The sequence below is a fragment of the Piliocolobus tephrosceles genome, chromosome 12, assembly GCF_002776525.5.
Source record: "Piliocolobus tephrosceles isolate RC106 chromosome 12, ASM277652v3, whole genome shotgun sequence".
NCBI classification, from domain to species: domain Eukaryota; kingdom Metazoa; phylum Chordata; class Mammalia; order Primates; family Cercopithecidae; genus Piliocolobus; species Piliocolobus tephrosceles.
The window spans coordinates 24,934,048-24,953,138 of record NC_045445.1 but is presented as its reverse complement, the minus strand read 5'-3'; the positions used below and the strand labels follow the sequence as shown (position 1 = coordinate 24,953,138).

The window sequence follows — 19,091 nt, the reverse complement described above, 5'->3', positions numbered from 1 at the left end:
TTAAATGAAAAAGGATTTAAAAAAATTGGTTGTAAGACCTAGGAGTAGTGACTGAGAGAAGCAGTTATTTAGTTAGGCATGTATTCTTTTGGTTGTGATGAGTGGTTTTTTCTTCCCTGATCTACTCTTTTTTTTTCCCATCTCAGAAGCAGAAGAAACTCTTTTGATTGACATAGCTTCTAACAGTGAGTATCTTTCTGAATGTGCTTGATTTTTATTCGACAAATATTTACTTGAACACTCACTACATTTAAGACACCTTTTGGGGCACATTTTTTATTTTACCATCTTTTCCTGTAGTCTCCTGTAGCAGCCATACAAATTAGCATTGTTTCCCAAAAACATGTAGGCTAAGCCTAAGAAAAAACAGGTGGCTGGTAAGAATCTTTATAAAAATTAAAAATAATGATCTACCTTTCTAATGCTGTACTTCATTGAGCTACCAGTACTGTTGCTGTCAGTTAAATCATTGCTGTAGAATTGTTAATTGTAGGAAGGGCTAATGTTTAAAGCACATAAGGTTTATTGGTGGGTTTTTTTGGTCACTTTTAACTGCTATTACATTTTAAGTTTTTTCCCTACCCTCTTTTTAAATTAAGTCATAATATTTTCCTTTATTTGTTGTATTTTTTGGAAGGCTGAAGAGTCCCTTAAATTGCTTGTCCAGGCATTCCTTTAAAAAAAAAGTTTAGTCTTTTATTTAAGCCCCATCCCCTCAAGGCATCTCTTTATTAGAGGGAACATGATCTTCTTTTCAGTGTTTCCATTCTCTCATTTTTATCTGTTTGAAGCAAATCGTCTTTGACTTTCTGTGCAAGCTGTTCTTTGTTTATCATCTAATTGTCCTATTTTATGGGGTGGAGAAAATGGGCACTCTATTGCTACTGTGAGGTTGCTATGGAAAAGAGTATCTGACCACATGAATCGAAATCAAATGGGTTGCCTTATCTCTTGGTTGAGTCCTTGGATGAGTGGGAACTGGCACTGAGCTTGGGACTAGGGGTTTACATAACTTTGTTTAGACAGAGTCCCAGACCTTGGCACTATTAATTTGTATTGAACGGTTTAAGTAGGCTTTTTTCTGGCTTGAATTTTTTTTTTTTCCCTTTGGTTGTGGATTTTAGAAGTCTTAAAGGCTGTGCCTGAAAGGCCAGGTAAACCCCAGCTGCAAGTATCCAAGAGAGAAAATAACTTAATGTCTATTTCTTATTGTGCTTAGAAAGGAGAAGGCAAAAACAACACTTAAAAAAGCAAAATTAGAACAAAGGCAATTCTGTAACAACTGAAATTGCTGCTGAAATAAGAGATGGAAACGTCCTGTATTTGATATAGAGAGGTATTTGATTCAAAGCTGAAAAGTTAAACTGAGCGGTGTCTTTTCTCTTGTAAGCACTTAATTTTCGGCATTAGTTTTGTTGTAGCCGCTTCTACATTAGCCATGTGTTGCTATGTCCAGAGTTCTAGTTACTGGCTCATAGGGGGAAAATAGGTAAGTGACCACTTAAATAAAATCCTTGGTTATTTCTACCCATTTAGTAATATTTGCACTGAAACCATATTTTATCTTGATCCTTGGGCTTCATACATAAACCTTTACGGTACACAGTGTGTTGCACGAAGGAGATCTTGGGTTTGTTAGGCAGGCCTGATTTTAATGTAAATATGCATTTTCCCATTGTCTGGATATTAGTGTTAAATGCTTTGTAAATAATTTTTTTTCATTATAGAAGTAATACATCTTCATTATATACAATTTACAAATTCAGAAAAGCTTGAAGTATCAAATTAAGATTATTTTCCTGCAATCTAGAGATCACCACTGTGGTTAACATTTTTATGTATTTCCTTCCACTCTTTATATTTTTACATAATGGAATCCTCATATATAGTTTTTTATCCTGCATCTTCATTTAACATTATATTGTCACATTTTCCTATGTCATTTACAATTATTTTATAATATGCTTTTTAAAGACCAACATTTCACCATAGGTCTGTGCCAAATTTTATTAAATTAACTTCTTCATAAAATTAAGTCATTGTCAAGGAACATGATGTATCTATTTTTTTCAGGTCTTCCTTTATATCTTTCAGTAAAAATTTTATAGTTTCTTCATATATATAGTTTTTAGGTTAAGTATTTTGTGGTGGATTTTATTTGCTGCTATTGCAAGTGGAGTTTTTTTCTATGCCCTTCTAATTGTTTATTACTAGTATGCAGAATAGCTGTTGAGTTACGGATATTTATCTTTTATCCAGTTGCTTCATTGAAATTTATTTTTAATCTTTTTTGCTTTTCATTTTGTTTTTTCATTTTGGTAGCTAACCTTAATCATCTATAAATAATAATTTTGTCTCTTTTCTAGTAGCTACTATTGTTGTACACTATACCGGTGAGAATATTGGGACCAGTAGTAAACGATGATGTTTCTTGTTTGGCTCCTGATTTCAGTGAGAATGCCTCAAGTGGTATTTCACTGTTAATGACATTATTGCTTGTTGATTTAACAGGTTTTTTTTTAAATTAAGAAACTGCATTTATTTCAAGTTTGTGTTTTTTAAAATTATGAATGTATACTGAATTTTAGCAAACGTCTTTTCGGTATTTATGGAGATGATTTTATTCTTTCTTATTTGACCAATTGGTACACTGTATTGTACTAATTTCCTAATATTAAACTGTCCCTTGTTTATTTATTATTCAACAAATATTTGTTGAGTGCCTTCTCTTTGTCAGGCACTTTTGTAAGTGCAGAATCAGTACAGAACGACAAAGATAAAGTTGCTGCTCCTACTTTGGTTCTTGTTTCTGTGCAATTTGGTACTAGTGTCACACAGATACCTATAATTCAATCATTCATTCTATAAAAATATGACTATCTTTTATGTGCCAGGAACTACGCTAGGCTCTAGGGATATAGCAGAAAGCTGTACAGTCATGATACTTTAAGGATTTTAATATAGGAAACAGACTTTAAACTGATAAGATACAGATAATTGTTGTTTGGGTTTTTTTTGTTTTGTTTTGTTTTTGTTTTTTTTGAGACGGAGTCTTACTCTGTCATCTAGGCTGGAGCGCAGTGGTGCCATCTCGGCTCACTGCAAGCTCCGCCTCCCAGGTTCACGCCATTCTCCTGCCTCAGCCTCCCGAGTAGCTGGGACTACAGGCACCCGCCACTGCGCCCGGCTAATTCTTTGTATTTTTAATAGAGACAGGGTTTCACCATGTTAGTCAGGATGGTCTCGATCTCCTGACCTTGTGATCTGCCCGTGTCAGCCTCCTAAAGTGCTGGGATTACAGGTGTGAGCTACCGCGTCCGACCCAGATACTTGTAGTTTTAATAAATGCTCTTGAGGGAAGGTACTAAGAGTTTATGCGAGGAGTAAGTATATTAGGAGGGTGGTCAAGGAAGACCACTTTGAAGAAGTGACAATTAAATTGAGACCAGAGGGGCTAAGTAAGAGACCGGTTAAGATGGGAGAGAGAAGAATTTACCAGGTAAAGGGAATCACAAGGCTCCAGGCTGGGAAGTAGCTTGACACTTTCTTTGAAGTGAAAGAAGACCAGGGTGCCTAAAACAGGTCTTGAGCACCAAGGTAAGAAAAATGGGCTAGGGGACGGATCTGGCAGGATCTTGTAAGCCTTGTATTAAATCTGAATTTTGAGATTTCAAAAATGAGAAGAATATGAAGGATTTTATGCTGGGGTGTCATCATTTGCATGGAAGCAGAGAGACCAGTTAGGAGGCTGTTTCCATAGCATAAGCTAGAGAATGTGGTGGCAGTAGTAATGAAGATAAGCAGTCAGACTTGATAGATGTTTTTGGAGGTAAAATCCATAGGAATTGGTTTGAGTGTAGGGGGTGAGAGAAAGTGTCAGGGATGAATCTCGGGTTTCTGACATGACTGTGGATGATGGTACCATTTGCAGAAATAAGAACACTGCAGAAAGAATGAGTTTTCCTTAAGGGAAAAGGGTCATGAATTCAGTTGCAGTCATGTTTAGTTTGAGATTTTTTTTTTTTTTTTGAGATGGAGCCTCACTCTTGTCACCCAGGCTGGAGGGCAGTGGCGCGATCTCAGCTCACTGCAACCTCCACCTCCCGGGTTCAAGCTATTCCCCTGCCTCAGCCTCCTGAGTAGCTGGGATTGCAGGTGCCCGCCACCATGCCCAGCTAATTTTTGTACTTTCAACAGAGATGGGGGTTTCACCTTACTGGCCAGGCTGGTCTGGAACTCCTGACCTCAGGTGATCTGCCCACCTCGGCCTCCCAAAGTTCTGGGATTAGCAGGCGTGAGCCACCTTACCTGGCTGAGATTTTTTTTTGAGACACTTGAGTGTAGATGATAAATTGGCAAGTGAATGTATGCATCTGAATCTCAGAAGAAAAGTCTGGGTCACTAGCACGTAGATGATACTCAAAATCGTAAGAGATGATGTGATTGTGTGTGGACTGTGCTATCGAATACAGTAGCCACTAGCTACATGTGCCTATTTAAAATAATTAGAAATAAAATGAGAAATTCAGTCCCTCAGTTGCAGTAGTCGCATATCAAGTTGTTAGCTACCAAATCGGACAGCACAGTTTAGAGCATGCCCATAGTCACAGAAAGTCCCATTGGACAATACTGGTATAGAATGAGAAAAAAGATTTATGTTTGAACTTGAGGAGCTCCACTTTTTAAATGTTAGATAGAGGAAGAGATACTTCAAAGAGCACTCAAAATTAGTGACGAGAGAGAGAGAAACTAGATGAGTATGGTATCATAGAAGCCTTTGGAAGAGATTTGTCAAGCCCTGATTGACTGTTGATTTCTGCTAATAGGTCTAATAAGATGACTGAAGAATATCCATGGGATGGAGGTTATTGGTGAACTTAAAGCAATTTCAGATAAGTAGTGGGTTTGAAAGTCATATAGGAATGGATTCAAGTAAGAAATGGGAGGTCTGTGACTGTGTGTCTTTTAAAGAAACATGACTGCAGGGGAATATAGAGATGGACTGGAGTTGGAGGGAAATCAGAGCTCCAGGAATATTTTTGTTTTTCAGATGAGAAGGACTTAGAACATGATTATATGCTAATGTGGAGGAGCTAGTGAAAGGGAAAGCGTTAAGGATATGGGGATGTGTCTAGGGAATAGTTGTGAGTGTAAGATTACTGAGAGAATCAGAGGGGTTGTAATTCAAAGTGAAGGAGGCTTGATAGGAGGAATCTTCTTCCTTGTATCAATAGGGAAGGGATGAGATGAGTACAAATACAGATAAGTTTCCATGTGATAGCTTTATTTTTTCTCTGAAGTATGAGCTGAAGCATTCTGCTTAGAATAAGAGGGCTCAAGAAGATGGGGGATCCAAATTTTGAGGATAAATGAGTAGGTGTGAAACAGTTGTTTCAGGTGGTAGTAGGAGACTGATTGACTGTGGGAACTTAGGTTGCTTCCTATGATAGAGGACCCAGTTGAGATTGGCAATCAGGAATTTATAATGATAGCCATCTGGTTGTGGATGTGCATATTTGCCCCCTCTGGTTGTTCAGGTATAAGTTCAGAAAAGCAATTAGTTCGATTTATGAGGGTTGGTATTTAGCCAAGTAGGTACCATGGAAGAACAGAGAGGTAAGGCAGTTCTGGGTTTTTGCAAGAGTGTAATCATGGCATCTGTTTGGTAAAAGGGGAAGTGAGAACAGGAAGGGGCTGACGGATAGTAAGAAAATGGAGAAATTAATGGGCTGGAGGTTCCCATGAGGTTAAAAAAAAAAAGTTACAGTGGGGATAATGAGCAAGTAAGTTGGAAGGAATAACATATCAGGGAGGGATATTTGAATTAGAGGTTTATGAAGTGGTGGTGGTTCTATGATGACAAAATCCAGGGTATAACTGAGAGGGTTCCAATAGCAACTGAGGAAGTGGTGGCTGAGGTGGAGGGGGAATCTCATTGGATGAGGAAGTTGAAGGTGTTGACTGGGTTTTCTGTGCTAATTTTAAAGGGACCCAAAGTTAATGGCAGGAGATTGAGTGTAGAGAAAGTCTTATGAGTCTTATCTTGGATTCTGAAGTTTCTGGGAGGATGGTGCATGATCTTGTAGAGGAAAGGGAGGAAATGGTAGATTCCAGTGGATGAGCCTCAAAGGAGAAAGAATTTTGCCTGAGGGAGAAGGAGAAAGAATGGTCTGGTGGTGTTATTAGGACAAATAAAGACACCAACTAAAAATTACTTCAGGTCTGAGAGAATATAAACAGACTCCATTAAGAGGGTTAGGCCGGGCACGGTGGCTCAGGCCTGTAATCCCAGCACTTTGGGAGGCCGAGGCGGGCAGATCACGAGGTCAGGAGTTTGAGACTAGCCTGGCCAACATGGTGAAACCCCGTCTCTACTAAAAATACAAAAAGTAGCTGGGCGTAGTGGCGTGTGCCTGCAATCCCAGCTACTTGGGAGGCTGAGGCAGGAGAATCGCTTAAACCCGGGTGGTGGAGGTTGCAGTGAGCCGAGATCACACCATTGCACTGCAGGCTGGGCAATAGAGACTCCATCTCAAAAAAAAAAGAATGAATGAATGAATAAATAAATAAATACATACATACATACATACATACATACAAGAGGGTTGTAGGAGAAGTGCCTCTCCTAGGGACCAGCCAGTTTTGCGGTAGACTCTGAATTTTAATGTGGACATATGGTCAGATCACTGGGAAACTACGAGTGCCTGGGCTTCACCTCCAGCGATTCTGTTTTAATTGTCCTGGAGTGGGGCCTGGATTCAATATTGTTTTAAAAGTGCCTCTGGTGGCCAGGCACAGTGGCTCACGCCTAAAATCCCAGCACTTTGGGAGGCCAAGGTGAGCAGATCACGAGGTCAGGAGTTCGAGACCAGCCTGACCAACATGGTGAAACCCCATCTCTACCAAAAATACAACAATTAGCCGGATGTGGTGGCAGGCACCTGTAATCCCAGCTACTCAGGAGGCTGAGGCAGGAGAATTGCTTGAACCCGGGGGACAAGGTTGCAGTGAGCTGAGTTCGTGCCACTGCATTCCAGTCTGGGCAACAGAGCAAGACTCTATCTCAAAAAATAAATAAATAAAAAAAAATAAAGTGCCTCTGGTAATTTTAATGCATGCATAGTTGAGAACTACTGAGAGATGCAGAGAATATTCGGATGAAGTTGAGGATGTAGGAGTGTTTGCAGATCATAGAGGTGCAGAGGGTTTCAGGATGGACAAGAAGAGTAGAAGGTTGAGTCTTGAGGTAATTTGTTCTCTTTCTCAAGCAACATGGTGAGGGAGCATCCAGCATTATTTTGTAAGCAATTTCTGGCCCATTAAATAGGTCAGTTATGTATTTGCTAAAATATGTCTTTCAGGAATTGTGTGTTTGTGTGTGTGAGAGAGAATAAGGGTTTTTGTTCTAAATTTATGTCAGATAGAAGCTACTCTTTTAAAACCACATTTAGTATAAATTATCTGAGAAAGAAAGGACTTGTTAGGCCCTGAAGGAGTTTTCCCTATATCTTCATGGCTGCTATAATTGACACTTTATTCCTTCCCTCTCTTTTTTCCTCTCTACAGTGGCACCCTCATTAATTTTCTTATCTGTAGTCTATTTGGGTACCTTCTTTCACATTTTTTCTCCATTTTCATCTCTTTTCTTCTGACTAATCATTTTATTTTCCTTTTTGTAACCCACTTTACATAGATAGAAACAAGAAAAAATGCAGAGGACAAAAAGCCAAAGGTTCAGAAGTGAATTTCCACCATAAAAGATAAACTAGGATTTTCGTTTCATTTTCTCATGTATTTGTTATTCACAAGTGTTAAAGAGTCCAGTTCATCAGTCATTAAATACCTTCTGTCTGTGAAGTCTAATGTTACTGTCACCAGTAGAGTGACCAGCAAGCCTTATTTGCCTGGGACTTTCCCAGTCTTAGCATTGGAAGTCCTGAGTCCTAGGAAGCCTCTGAGTCCCATACAATGCTGGGACAGTTGGTTACCCTAGACTGCTGAAAGTGCTGGGTTCCCTGTATGTGCACCCTGCATGTGTATGCTGCCTCTTGCCCTTAAGGAGCTTGTAGTTTCCAGAGGCATGAGAAAACAACGTATGTAATAAATCAGTTACAATAAGAATAGAGACAAGTACATAGGTTTCCTGGATCACCACATCCAAACAGTTGATATAGATGATGACTATAGGGCATCAGAAAAGGGGAGACAATATGTTATACACATAAGAAATTAAAGTCCTAGCTAACTTTGCTTCTAATTCTCCTAGTTTCCAATTGGGCTATACTTGAACCAAACCACTTCTGAGCATAGGTCATTATATTGTTTTTGTATGTTTATTCAAGACATACATTTTAAACTTGAGGTAATGAGTTGTAGATGCTTCTTTTCAGAATACTTCAGTATCACTATTTTTAAGTTATTTTGTAAATTTAATCTGTGCTTATGGACAAACCATCCTACTTCTTTTATTCCCTTTGTGCTTCAGATACTCTGATCTGGACTTGAAATGGTAGGAATTTCCAGCTAAGGAATGGGAGGAGGGTGATTTGAGGAATTTACCTTTTGCTGGAATTCGAAGGTCCCTGCTTTGATGTCTGAGAGAGAGATAAGAACGCAGGAAAGTATGATTTTAGTGTGTGTCATATCCTTATGGCATGACATAAGGGCTGCTCATTGACACGGTTCATCAGCCCTAGGAGTTCTCACTTCCCTTAGGGTTCCCGCTCTGCATCACCCCTTCCACCACCGTCGTACTGACTCTCTTGATCTTGTACATGTGCTTCCTATATTATAGATCTGGAATATTTGTGTTCTGGACCTTCTATTAACCTGATAAGTTGAGAATATGATCCCAGTAAAACATTTTATCCCATAGCAGTATATGTATGGATTTCAATTCTTTTTAGGTGGCTGCAAAATTCGGGTTCAGGGGGACTGGATCAGAGAGCGCCGCTTTGAAATCCCTGATGAGGAACACTGTTTGAAGTTCCTCTCAGCTGTCCTTGCTGCTCAGAAAGGTAACTCAAGACTCGGCAATTTTCTTTCTTCTATTTCAATGGGAGTGGAATTCTGACATGCTGATACAGAGGAAAGTGGCCATTGGCAAAATACCTCACCCTTTAAGCCCTGATAGCTGATTTTTTTTTCTTCAGGAGTGAACACAGGGATAGGTTAGGGAACAAATCTGCCCAGCTTTTAGGACACTAGGCCAGTTTTCAGAATATTCAGTGTCATGGCAAGCACAGATTACCGTAGACTATAATTCTCCTTCTGCCCCCAGATGACCCCAGAGCTGCCCTCATTTCCTTAGTTTCTTCCACTGTATCCAAAGATGGTGCTGGCCCCTGCTTTTAAGGAATGTTGAAAGAATGGCTTTTGGCTATGGTAAATTCTACTCAATGAAAGACTTCCCAGTTTCTGACCATGAACCTTATCTCTCCAGCTCAGTCACAACTTCTTGTTCCAGAGCAAAAGGACTCATCTAGCTGGTACCAGAAATTAGACACTAAGGACAAACCTTCTGTTTTTTCAGGTACTAAAAAGTTCCTGGTTCCCTTGTTGCTATGGTCATTGCAGAGTCAGTGGATTTTATCAGGCCAAATATGGTGATGTAGATTAAAGCCAATGTCAGACACATTCTCCTGCAGAGTAGTTTTATCGTGTCCAGACCCACTGACCAGCATTCACTCCTTATCCTTTCTGTAGCATGGTAGCTGTTCAGGAGCCAGCTTAGCAGGATAGTAGAAAGCACAAGCTCCAGAGCCAGACAGCCTGGGTTTGAATCCCAAGTCAAGGACTTACTAGTTATACGACCTTCATCGAGTTACTCAACAACTCTGAACTTCCATTTTCTTTTCTGTAATATGGGGAGATTTTTAATAGTACTAACTTTGTGGGTTTTTTATGATGATTAAGTGAGATAATGATATATTCCTTTACTGTCAACCAGGCATTGTGCTAAGTCTTCAATAAATGTTAGCTATTACTGGTCTGTTCCAAGTTATTGTAAACTATTGTTCTAATTAGCGTATCAGTGCTTCAGGAATGGGTGTGCTTCTTCGAACCCCAATCCAAGTAATTCTACCCTTATGGTAGCTTTCTGTTTAGCACTGATCAAATTGTGATCAAATCAAAGCCCTGTTACCCTGGATATGTTGGATGTGAGATTTTTTCCCCCTTTGACTTTGAGGTCTGTGTCTTTCAGGGCTTCTCGGATTTGAAGACAATTTTTCTTCTATGAATTTGGACAAGAAAATAAATTCACAAAATCAGCCTACTGGGATTCACCGGGAACCCCCACCTCCACCCCCTTTAGTGAATAAAATGTAAGTCCCATGTGAAAACATATTTCCCCTGTAGGAGAATTATAGTTTTAACAATTTTACTTTTGAATCTCTCGTTTATTTGCTAGGCTTCCACGTGAAAAAGAAGCTTCTAACAAGGAGCAGCCCAAAGTGACCAACACCATGCGGAAGCTCTTTGTACCAAATACCCAATCTGGGCAGCGGGAGGGTCTCATCAAACATATCCTGGCAAAGCGAGAGAAAGAATATGTCAACATTCAGACTTTCAAGTTAGTGTCTCTTTTGCTTCCTGAGTCTAAAAAGTTAGCAGGTGTAACAGACAGTGGCCTGTTGATATTTAAGACATTAGCCTAATTAAGAATCAAAATATGATAAAAAGGAATGGTCGCCTGTTTCAAGCTCCTGTCTCTATGCTGGCCAATAACATGCATATCAAAAATAATGCAGATGCTACAGTTTCCCTTGGATTTTCTCTTTTTTTGTGAGTCAGGGTCTCTCTGTCACCCAGGCTGGAGAACAGATCATGACTCACTGTAGCCTCAACCTCTTAGTCCTAAGCAATCTTCCCACCCCAGCCCCGCAAGTAGTTGGGACTATAGGTACACACCACCACATCCAGCTAATTTTTTTTTTGAGACGGAGTCTCACTCTGTCACCTAGGCTGGAGTACAGTGGCACACTCTCAGCTCACTGCAAGCTCCGCCTCCCAGGTTCACACCATTCTCCTGCCTCAGTCTCCCAAGTAGCTAGGACTGCAGGTGCCTGCCACCACTCCCGGCTATTTTTTTTTTAATTTTTTTTTTTTTTTTTTTTTTTTTTTTTTAGTAGAGACTGGGTTTCACCATGTTGCCCAGGCTAGTCTCAAATTCCTGAACTCAGGCAATCCACCTGCCTCGGCCTCACAAAGTGCTGGGATTACAGGCTTGAGCCACTGTGCTTGGCCTTCCCTTGAACTTTCTAACTACTAATTTTTGCCATGTCTACTAATGTCTCTATCGAGTCCTAGAGAACCAAATCAAGGTCACATGTACTAGGGAATTTTCCCCTAGCACATTCCATAAGCAAGCATGTTTATATATATATCTGGCCTGCTAAGTTTTTTTTTTTTTCAGCCAATATTAGAAAATTAAAGTCCATCATTACCACTAGCTCTTAACTTACTTACTTTGGTAAGTAAAGAAAGTTTCACCCAGTCCTCTTGATTGGGAGGTCTATCTTGGATTCTTTCATCTGTATTATTTTTTATTTCATCTTTACTTGTCGACATCTTCTTTTCTGGACCTGTGTGTGTATGCTGCATGTGAGGTACCATGTGGCATGTATCACCAATACATGAAGCAACACCACCTTCCTTTGTTATTCATGAGCAGAATGTACCCTTCTAGTCCAAGATTCTAGTCCCATCTGCTTTCCTGTCATGCCTCATTTATTCTAATTCAATCATAACTATATCACTGTGCTAAAACTTCCAGTTCCTCATATTGCCCACTATGCTTATATTTGTGTGTAAACAGTTAAGACAGTCATGAGTTTTCCCTTCTGCTTTCCCCCTTAATACTATGTCTGCCTCATCAGAATTTCTTACACAGATGTCTTTGTAATCCTTCAGGAAGTGAATTTCTGGAGTCAACTACAGCCCCTTATAGAACATTTATCCATATTTGACTAGCTTACAGCATGAAGATACCTCTTTCCCATCTGTAAGCTCTGCTTTCAAGTATGAGTTTGGATGGAGCTTAATTGAAAGGAAATGTGGTATAGCAATTACCTTTGCATTTTTTAAAACTAGAGACTTGGTTTCCTCTGTAGTTTTACTTAATGTAAAATTTAGAGAAAATAAGCCCACTGCCTTTGTGTTCTAGATGCAAAAGATCTTTCTTACATATGTAGCAAAACATTTTGAGGAATTATGTTAGCATATTGTGAACATACCTTTGTATAGAAGTGAAAAGAAAGACCTTCTGTTGGTTTATACTTCATCTTTGTTTTCAAATTATCTTTTCATATTATCTATTAGGTTTTTTGTTGGAACTTGGAATGTGAATGGCCAGTCTCCAGATAGCGGGTTAGAACCTTGGCTGAACTGTGATCCCAGTCCTCCTGATATCTACTGCATTGGGTAAAGAACACTTCTGGAATTTCCTTTTGGCTATATGTTTGGTGTTAGTTTACATGATGTTTTTGCCTTTTTTAAAAAAGAATTTGGTAAAACCTACTGTAGACTATACACGAGAGTTAACTTGTGGGTCAAATTTGTGAGAACAGAAAGGAACAGATACCTAAAATGGTGTAAGGAAGCATCTAACTTTCTTGAAACCCATAGGAATCTATATATTCTGCATAGAAACTTAAGACTTGAGGTCAGTTCTAACAGTGACAGTTCCTAGGATATAAGCGCAAAGCTCTACTGTTATCCTCTGTGGGAGGTATTTTGATTTAGTTTTTGCATAGCTTATGAATGTACTTGTGGGAATTGTTTAGAAAAGAAAGCTACTTGTCCTTACTTATAGCTTGGGTGAACAGAGCAGTTCTATAAAATTTATCTCTCTCCCATCTTTTTTTCATTTGCTGTTTCAACATATGGGACAGGAGGTAGCCAGAGATAATTATGGGATATGTATAGATCTCACATCCCTTTTTTCCTCAGATTCCAAGAACTGGACTTGAGCACAGAAGCCTTTTTTTACTTTGAATCTGTGAAGGAACAAGAATGGTCCATGGCTGTAGAGAGGGGTTTGCATTCCAAAGCCAAGTATAAAAAAGTAAGCCGCATTTAATTATCTTTTTAACTATATGACTAAATAGGGCTCACCGGGAGTTATTCCATTATCTACAACTTGTTCGAAAAGAATAGTGTAATTGAATTCTTCTCTGTGTGTAGTACTGGGATAGGGCAGACTGATCATTCATCCGTATTTCCTAGAAAAAAATGTCCCTAAGCTTTTGGATACTGTATTTTCATTGCTTAGATAGCTTTTAGGGGAAAAAAGAATTTTATTATTCATATATCAGTACTTAGTTTGAAATAATTACACATAAGAGTTCTGATTTATGCAGTAAAACTTGAAGATTGAGATTACTTACTGACATGGTCAGAATTGAATGCTTTACAGAAAAGCAGTATGAAATATGGGCTCATGGTGCATGTGTTGCAATCAGAGCAAGAATAGACGTGGTGTGGAATTTGAACGAGTTCTAAACTTGGTTTTAAGTTAAGAGGAGAGTTGACTTTAGCAAGATGGGCCAGTTTGTTTGTCTAAAGACATTTATCTTTTATCTACCAGAAGAGTTATTTTAATTACAGGGCTATCATACTAAGCTCTCTCAAACAAGTAATGTGAGTAACTTTTCTCTACATCTTCTAACAGTTTATATCGGTAATAAAACTCCTGGGGATGTTATTCCTCTCATAGAGGTCCCTGACGAATGCATATCTCAGACATATTTCTAGCTGTAGTTCACAAGTTAAAAATAAGTGAAGTAAAAAGGAGTGCTGTTTGGTTGATTTCAATTTCTTAGAAAATTAGACATCAGAAACTAGGAAGGAAAGGTGGAAGGAACAAGCTGGGGTCGTGGCTTTATTATTTGAACTTTTAATGCTGCTTACTCCTGGTAGGCTAAGAAGTGATTAAAAGAATGGATCTAGAGCTGAAAGTACTCATTGTCCCTCCAGGCTTTTAACTCTTACTGGTCAGAGCTAGATTAGAGCCTCCCCAGAGAATATTGGTTTCCACTTGATGGGGTCCACTGTGAAATTAGAGGATATGAATTCAGGTTTGGGCATTGGTATATCATCTTGATGAAAAATTAGTCATGGGACGTTAGATATGTGGCAAAGATTGGTATTAACATTAACCTTTTATAACTCCGCGGAACTCATAGGTTCAACTGGTACGCCTTGTCGGGATGATGCTTCTTATATTTGCCAGAAAGGATCAGTGTCGATATATTCGTGATATTGCTACAGAAACAGTTGGAACTGGAATCATGGGGAAAATGGTGAGTTACTTTGGAAATGAGCTTGATTATTATTCATGTTCATGTAAAGTTCAGTTGCTAGTTCAGTGTACTAATTGAATAATTACTCTTGCTAACAGGGAAACAAAGGTGGGGTCGCTGTGAGATTTGTGTTTCACAACACCACCTTTTGCATTGTCAATTCCCATCTGGCTGCCCACGTGGAGGACTTTGAGAGAAGGAATCAAGATTATAAGGACATTTGTGCAAGAATGAGTTTTGTGGTACCAAATCAGACCCTCCCACAATTGAACATCATGAAGCATGAGTAAGTGATTAACTCACCTGTAGCCTTTGAGTAGTGGCTACAGGAGTTTGGATAGTGAAGAGATTAAATGTGGTGAAATACTGTAGAGCTGTGAAGAATGAAAGATTACCAGTGAGGGGGTCACAAAGAAGAGAGGGTTTTTGAGTAACAACAGAATCATTGAGGCAGAGAAATTAGACTTGATATCAGAGGAAAGGATAGTTCTATTAGTGGAGCATCTAGAATAATGCTGGAGGGTCTGTGGTTGGAGTCAGTTTTTATTGTTTTTATGATAAAATAGAAATATTCATTGTAAATGTAATAAAAGATAAAATGAGAACTAAAATTTCCTCATTTCTTATTCTCTACCTAGCCAGTCCCTCTCTCCAAAGGAAACCGTTCTTAACAGTTGGGTGTGTAGCCTTTTAGATCTGTACTGTCTTAAGATGACAACCAGTAGCCATATATATGGCTGTTAGGTACCTGAAAGTGACTGGTCCAAATTAAGATATGCTGTATGCATAAACTATATATTGGATTTTAAAGACTTAGGAAAAAGATGTACAATATCTTGATTTCTAAAATATTGATCACATGTTGAAATAATTTTAATATATTGAGTAAAATGAAATTTATTGATATTTTCACTAGTTTTTTTTCTTTTTAAATGCATCTACTAGAAAATTTAAAATTATATTGTGAGGTACATTATAATTCTATTAAATAGTGCTATTCTAGCCTTTTGTCTATTCACATACAAACACACACATAGGTACCTGGTGTATAAGACTATATTATTAGGCCGGGTGTGGTGGCTCACGCCTGTGATCCCAGCACTTTGGGAGGCCGAGGCGGGCGGATCAGGAGGTCAGGAGATGGAGACCATCCTGGCTGACATGGTGAAACCCCGTCTCTACTAAAAATACAAAAAATTAGCTGGGCGTGGTGGCGGGCGCCTGTGGTCCCAGCTACTCAGGAGGCTGAGGCAGGAGAATGGCATGAACCCGGAAGGTGGAGGTTGCAGTGAGCTGAGATCCTGCCACTGCACTCTAGCCCGGGCGACAGAGCGAGACTCCGTCTCAAAAAAAAAAAAAAAAAGACTGTATTATTCTATTTATTGTATTTATTGTGGATCCCTTTCCAAGCCCCTAGATCTACATTGTTCTTTTTAATGGCTGTGATTATTAAAAATAGGGGCAACAGAGAGAGATCAGTGAAGAATGGGATTTAATAAGCATAGAAGCAGAGATGTGTTGAGTAGATGTGGTGGTGGTAGAAAATGATTAGTTTTAAAGAAATTAATATAGAGAGTAGAGTAATTGGGGAAAGAGGAGGAAAGAGTAGGGATATTCAACCATTTTCCATAATGTCTCAATAATTAGGATCATGTGGAATTCTATTTCACAGTGGTAAAGTTAAGGCCTTAAAATGTATGGTCATGAAGTTGCCATGAAATTCCATCAATTTATTTTCCCAGATTCCATAAATTTCATGTTGCATTTGAGATTGTCAGAATGACCCATTGGGAACTTGCGATCACTCAACAGGAGAGTCCATTTTGATGTGGTAATTTCATTGTCTCCCTTTGTGGGGCTCAGCACATCTAAGGGCCTGTTGCTGTTATCGGGAGCTGAGGATCCCATGGAATGCCAGTCTCCTTCCTGCCTGTAACTTGGGCAATGGTAGACGGATTAGGCTACACTAGAGAGCCCTGGACCTACTTTTCTTAGTGGGTCCTGCCTGGGAGAGCTGTCACTCAGACCATGCAGACCTTAGTGGAGAACCTGCAGAACTTCAGGGCTCTGAGAGGCGGAAGACGTTCAGATTCTCTTCTCCTAAAGACCTGGCTAGTAGCCAGGCAAAATTTTGAAGCTAGTCCAGCAAATAAACTGCATACTTCTCAGTCCATTAACTCCTTGGCTTCTGAATCCCATACATAATATTTCCCATTTTCATTCTTCATGTGTGGAGTCCTGTTCTCCCACCTATTTTGTAATCCATTGTCTCTCTCAGGTGTTGATAGTAGTTGCCCTCAAAGGATTAGTTACAACTTTAAACCCCTTGTGAGGTAGTGGTTAGTGAACGCTTGTCAATAATCTACCCATTTTTCTTCTCTCCATCCTTCTGTGTTTTTTTACGCTAATCACTGCTACTTCTGTTCATATATTTTTTTGATCCTTAGTGTTGTCATTTGGTTGGGAGATTTGAATTATAGACTCTGCATGCCTGATGCCAGTGAGGTGAAAAGTCTTATTAATAAGAAAGACCTTCAGAGACTCTTGAAATTTGACCAGGTAAGTAAAGTTTCATTTTAAAGGAACTTTCCTAGATGGGAGATGAGATTGTTAGCGTTATGGGAGGTATGTTTTAGTCTAGGGAGTGATGGAAACGTCTTACTGTCTTGTGAAAACAGTGTAACTAGTGATGCATTGACTACATATAAGATTTGTAGTGCTTTCATTAAGTGCTTGGATGGGAGGAGGGAAGATAACGTTAGTGATAAAAAGTAAATATAACATTTATTCAAAACGTCTTTATCAAGAAGAGATTTCAGAGATTTGTATAAATGAGTTGGTGAATGGGTGGGGTTAATTGGAGAACACTTCCTGGAGGAAGTGGGCCTTCAGCTATGTTGATGTGGTTTGGCAGATGGAACAGGGAAAACTGTTCTATGATTACTTGGCAGACTGAGGAACAGCTTGGAGGTAAAAGAGGGAGGCCCTGTGAGGGGAATTGGGAAGCACAGAAAAAAAGTTTGTCTGGGATGAACAGCATAGGCTATGGGCTCATGGGAACTAGATGATAAGTTGAAGCTAACTGGTATTTAAAACCTGCAGAAAAAGCATTGAGTCAGTAACATTTACATAAAACCTGATATTCAAGAACCTGGTTTCCATATATTTGAAGCAGTAAATTTGCTTCAGAACCTGGCATGTGACTTGAATTTTTACTTCAACATATGGATACTGGCTGCTAAAAGTGAATGCTGCTTATTGAGGGAAGAAAATGTTTTGACTTCATTCGAATAATCTTTAAATCGTTATGAGAGCCTTTTCAACCTTCAGACGTAGCCAACATTCAGGTGATTTGCAGCAGAATGGTTTTTGTAGTGAGCCATTCTTGTCTATGTCTACCTTCACATTGTGGTCGGCTGGCAAATTTCTTTGCTTTTTCTTTCTCTATTCTGCCTCCAAAAGGGGTATATTTAGGATAAATTCTGAGTCTTATGTAACTCTGGTAAAATATTTGAATGAGGATCTTTCAAAACAATTTGAAACTATTCGCTGAATTTGGTTTGTGGAATTATTCATTCAACATTTGTGTGCTTTTTCTTTAAATTAAAATTGTGCTGGGTGGTTTCTGCCCAGCTCCAAGGAACTTATAATTATTCAGATTTCGTTTTTCCATTTTACCTTCTGCCACTATTAGCAATAAAAGAATAGTGATGTGCTAATAACAAGCATCCTATCTGAGGGTGAGTTTAGATGCTATGGGAATGCTGAGATTTAATTCATAAGGTATAAAAGTTTTATTTATGTACCCTCACAACAGTTGTAAAGGCTGTGGAACTAGATACTTAGAAATGGGAACAGTGGCTTATCAACCTGATTATCTCTTATATTAAGATAGTGTTATCCTGCTTATTTGATGCTTCTTTCTATCTGTAGCTAAATATTCAGCGCACACAGAAAAAAGCTTTTGTTGACTTCAATGAAGGGGAAATCAAGTTCATCCCCACTTATAAGTATGACTCTAAAACAGACCGGTGGGATTCCAGGTAAAGTAATAAGAACCATCTCACAGTAAAGGTTAAGGCTTGATCTTACTTCTGACCCTCCATATTGGTAAGGGGCTAGGAATTTTTTAGGCCATACCATAAGCAGATATAAAAACCTAATGGCTCAGTGCTATTGTAGAACAATAGGAGTGTTTCATTCATCTATACTGAAAGGTGAGCCTATCTTAGGGAAGTTATTACTTATATGTCAAGACTGTTGAAGTTTTATGGGCTGCCTATAGTGCCTTATTTCTCTTACCTCAGCAGACTTAGACTTGCTTAAATTTTTGCCTTCTTGATTTTGCCTTTGTTTCTTACCTATTACCTATTCTGGCTCTTTTTTTCCCAAACTACTCAACTGTTTAACTCAGGATACCAGAAGGCAAAACAAAGCCATGAAAGGTTCTTCTGGCACCAGTAGCTCTCAATCCTTAAAAGACTTTAGAATCTCTTAGAGAACTTCAAAAAATACTAATGCTTGGGGGCCGGGCGCGGTGGCTCAAGCCTGTAATCCCAGCACTTTGGGAGGCCGAGAGGGGCGAATCACGAGATCAGGAGATCGAGACCATCCTGGCTAACACGGTGAAACCCCGTCTCTACTAAAAAATACAAAAAAAAAAAAAAACTAGCCGGGTGAGGTGGCAGGTGCCTATAATCCCAGCTACTGGGGAGGCTGAGGCAGGAGAATGGCATAAGCCCGGGAGGCGGAGCTTGCAGTGAGCCGAGATCTGGCCACTGCACTCCA

The 19,091-nt window shown here is 39.2% G+C and overlaps 1 protein-coding gene across 1 annotated transcript in view; it reads left to right on the top strand.

The window, feature by feature from the left end:
* Positions 1-19,091, top strand: part of OCRL (OCRL inositol polyphosphate-5-phosphatase) — a 51,832-nt gene that overhangs the window by 7,823 nt on the left and 24,918 nt on the right. The window contains exons 4-14 of the mRNA XM_023198874.2: positions 147-185; positions 8,907-9,017; positions 9,443-9,532; positions 10,205-10,325; positions 10,412-10,573; positions 12,322-12,423; positions 12,952-13,066; positions 14,187-14,303; positions 14,402-14,589; positions 16,751-16,862; positions 18,237-18,346. Of these exons, the coding sequence (XP_023054642.1) occupies positions 147-185; positions 8,907-9,017; positions 9,443-9,532; positions 10,205-10,325; positions 10,412-10,573; positions 12,322-12,423; positions 12,952-13,066; positions 14,187-14,303; positions 14,402-14,589; positions 16,751-16,862; positions 18,237-18,346 (1,267 nt within the window). The remainder of the gene's footprint in view (positions 1-146; positions 186-8,906; positions 9,018-9,442; positions 9,533-10,204; positions 10,326-10,411; positions 10,574-12,321; positions 12,424-12,951; positions 13,067-14,186; positions 14,304-14,401; positions 14,590-16,750; positions 16,863-18,236; positions 18,347-19,091) is intronic.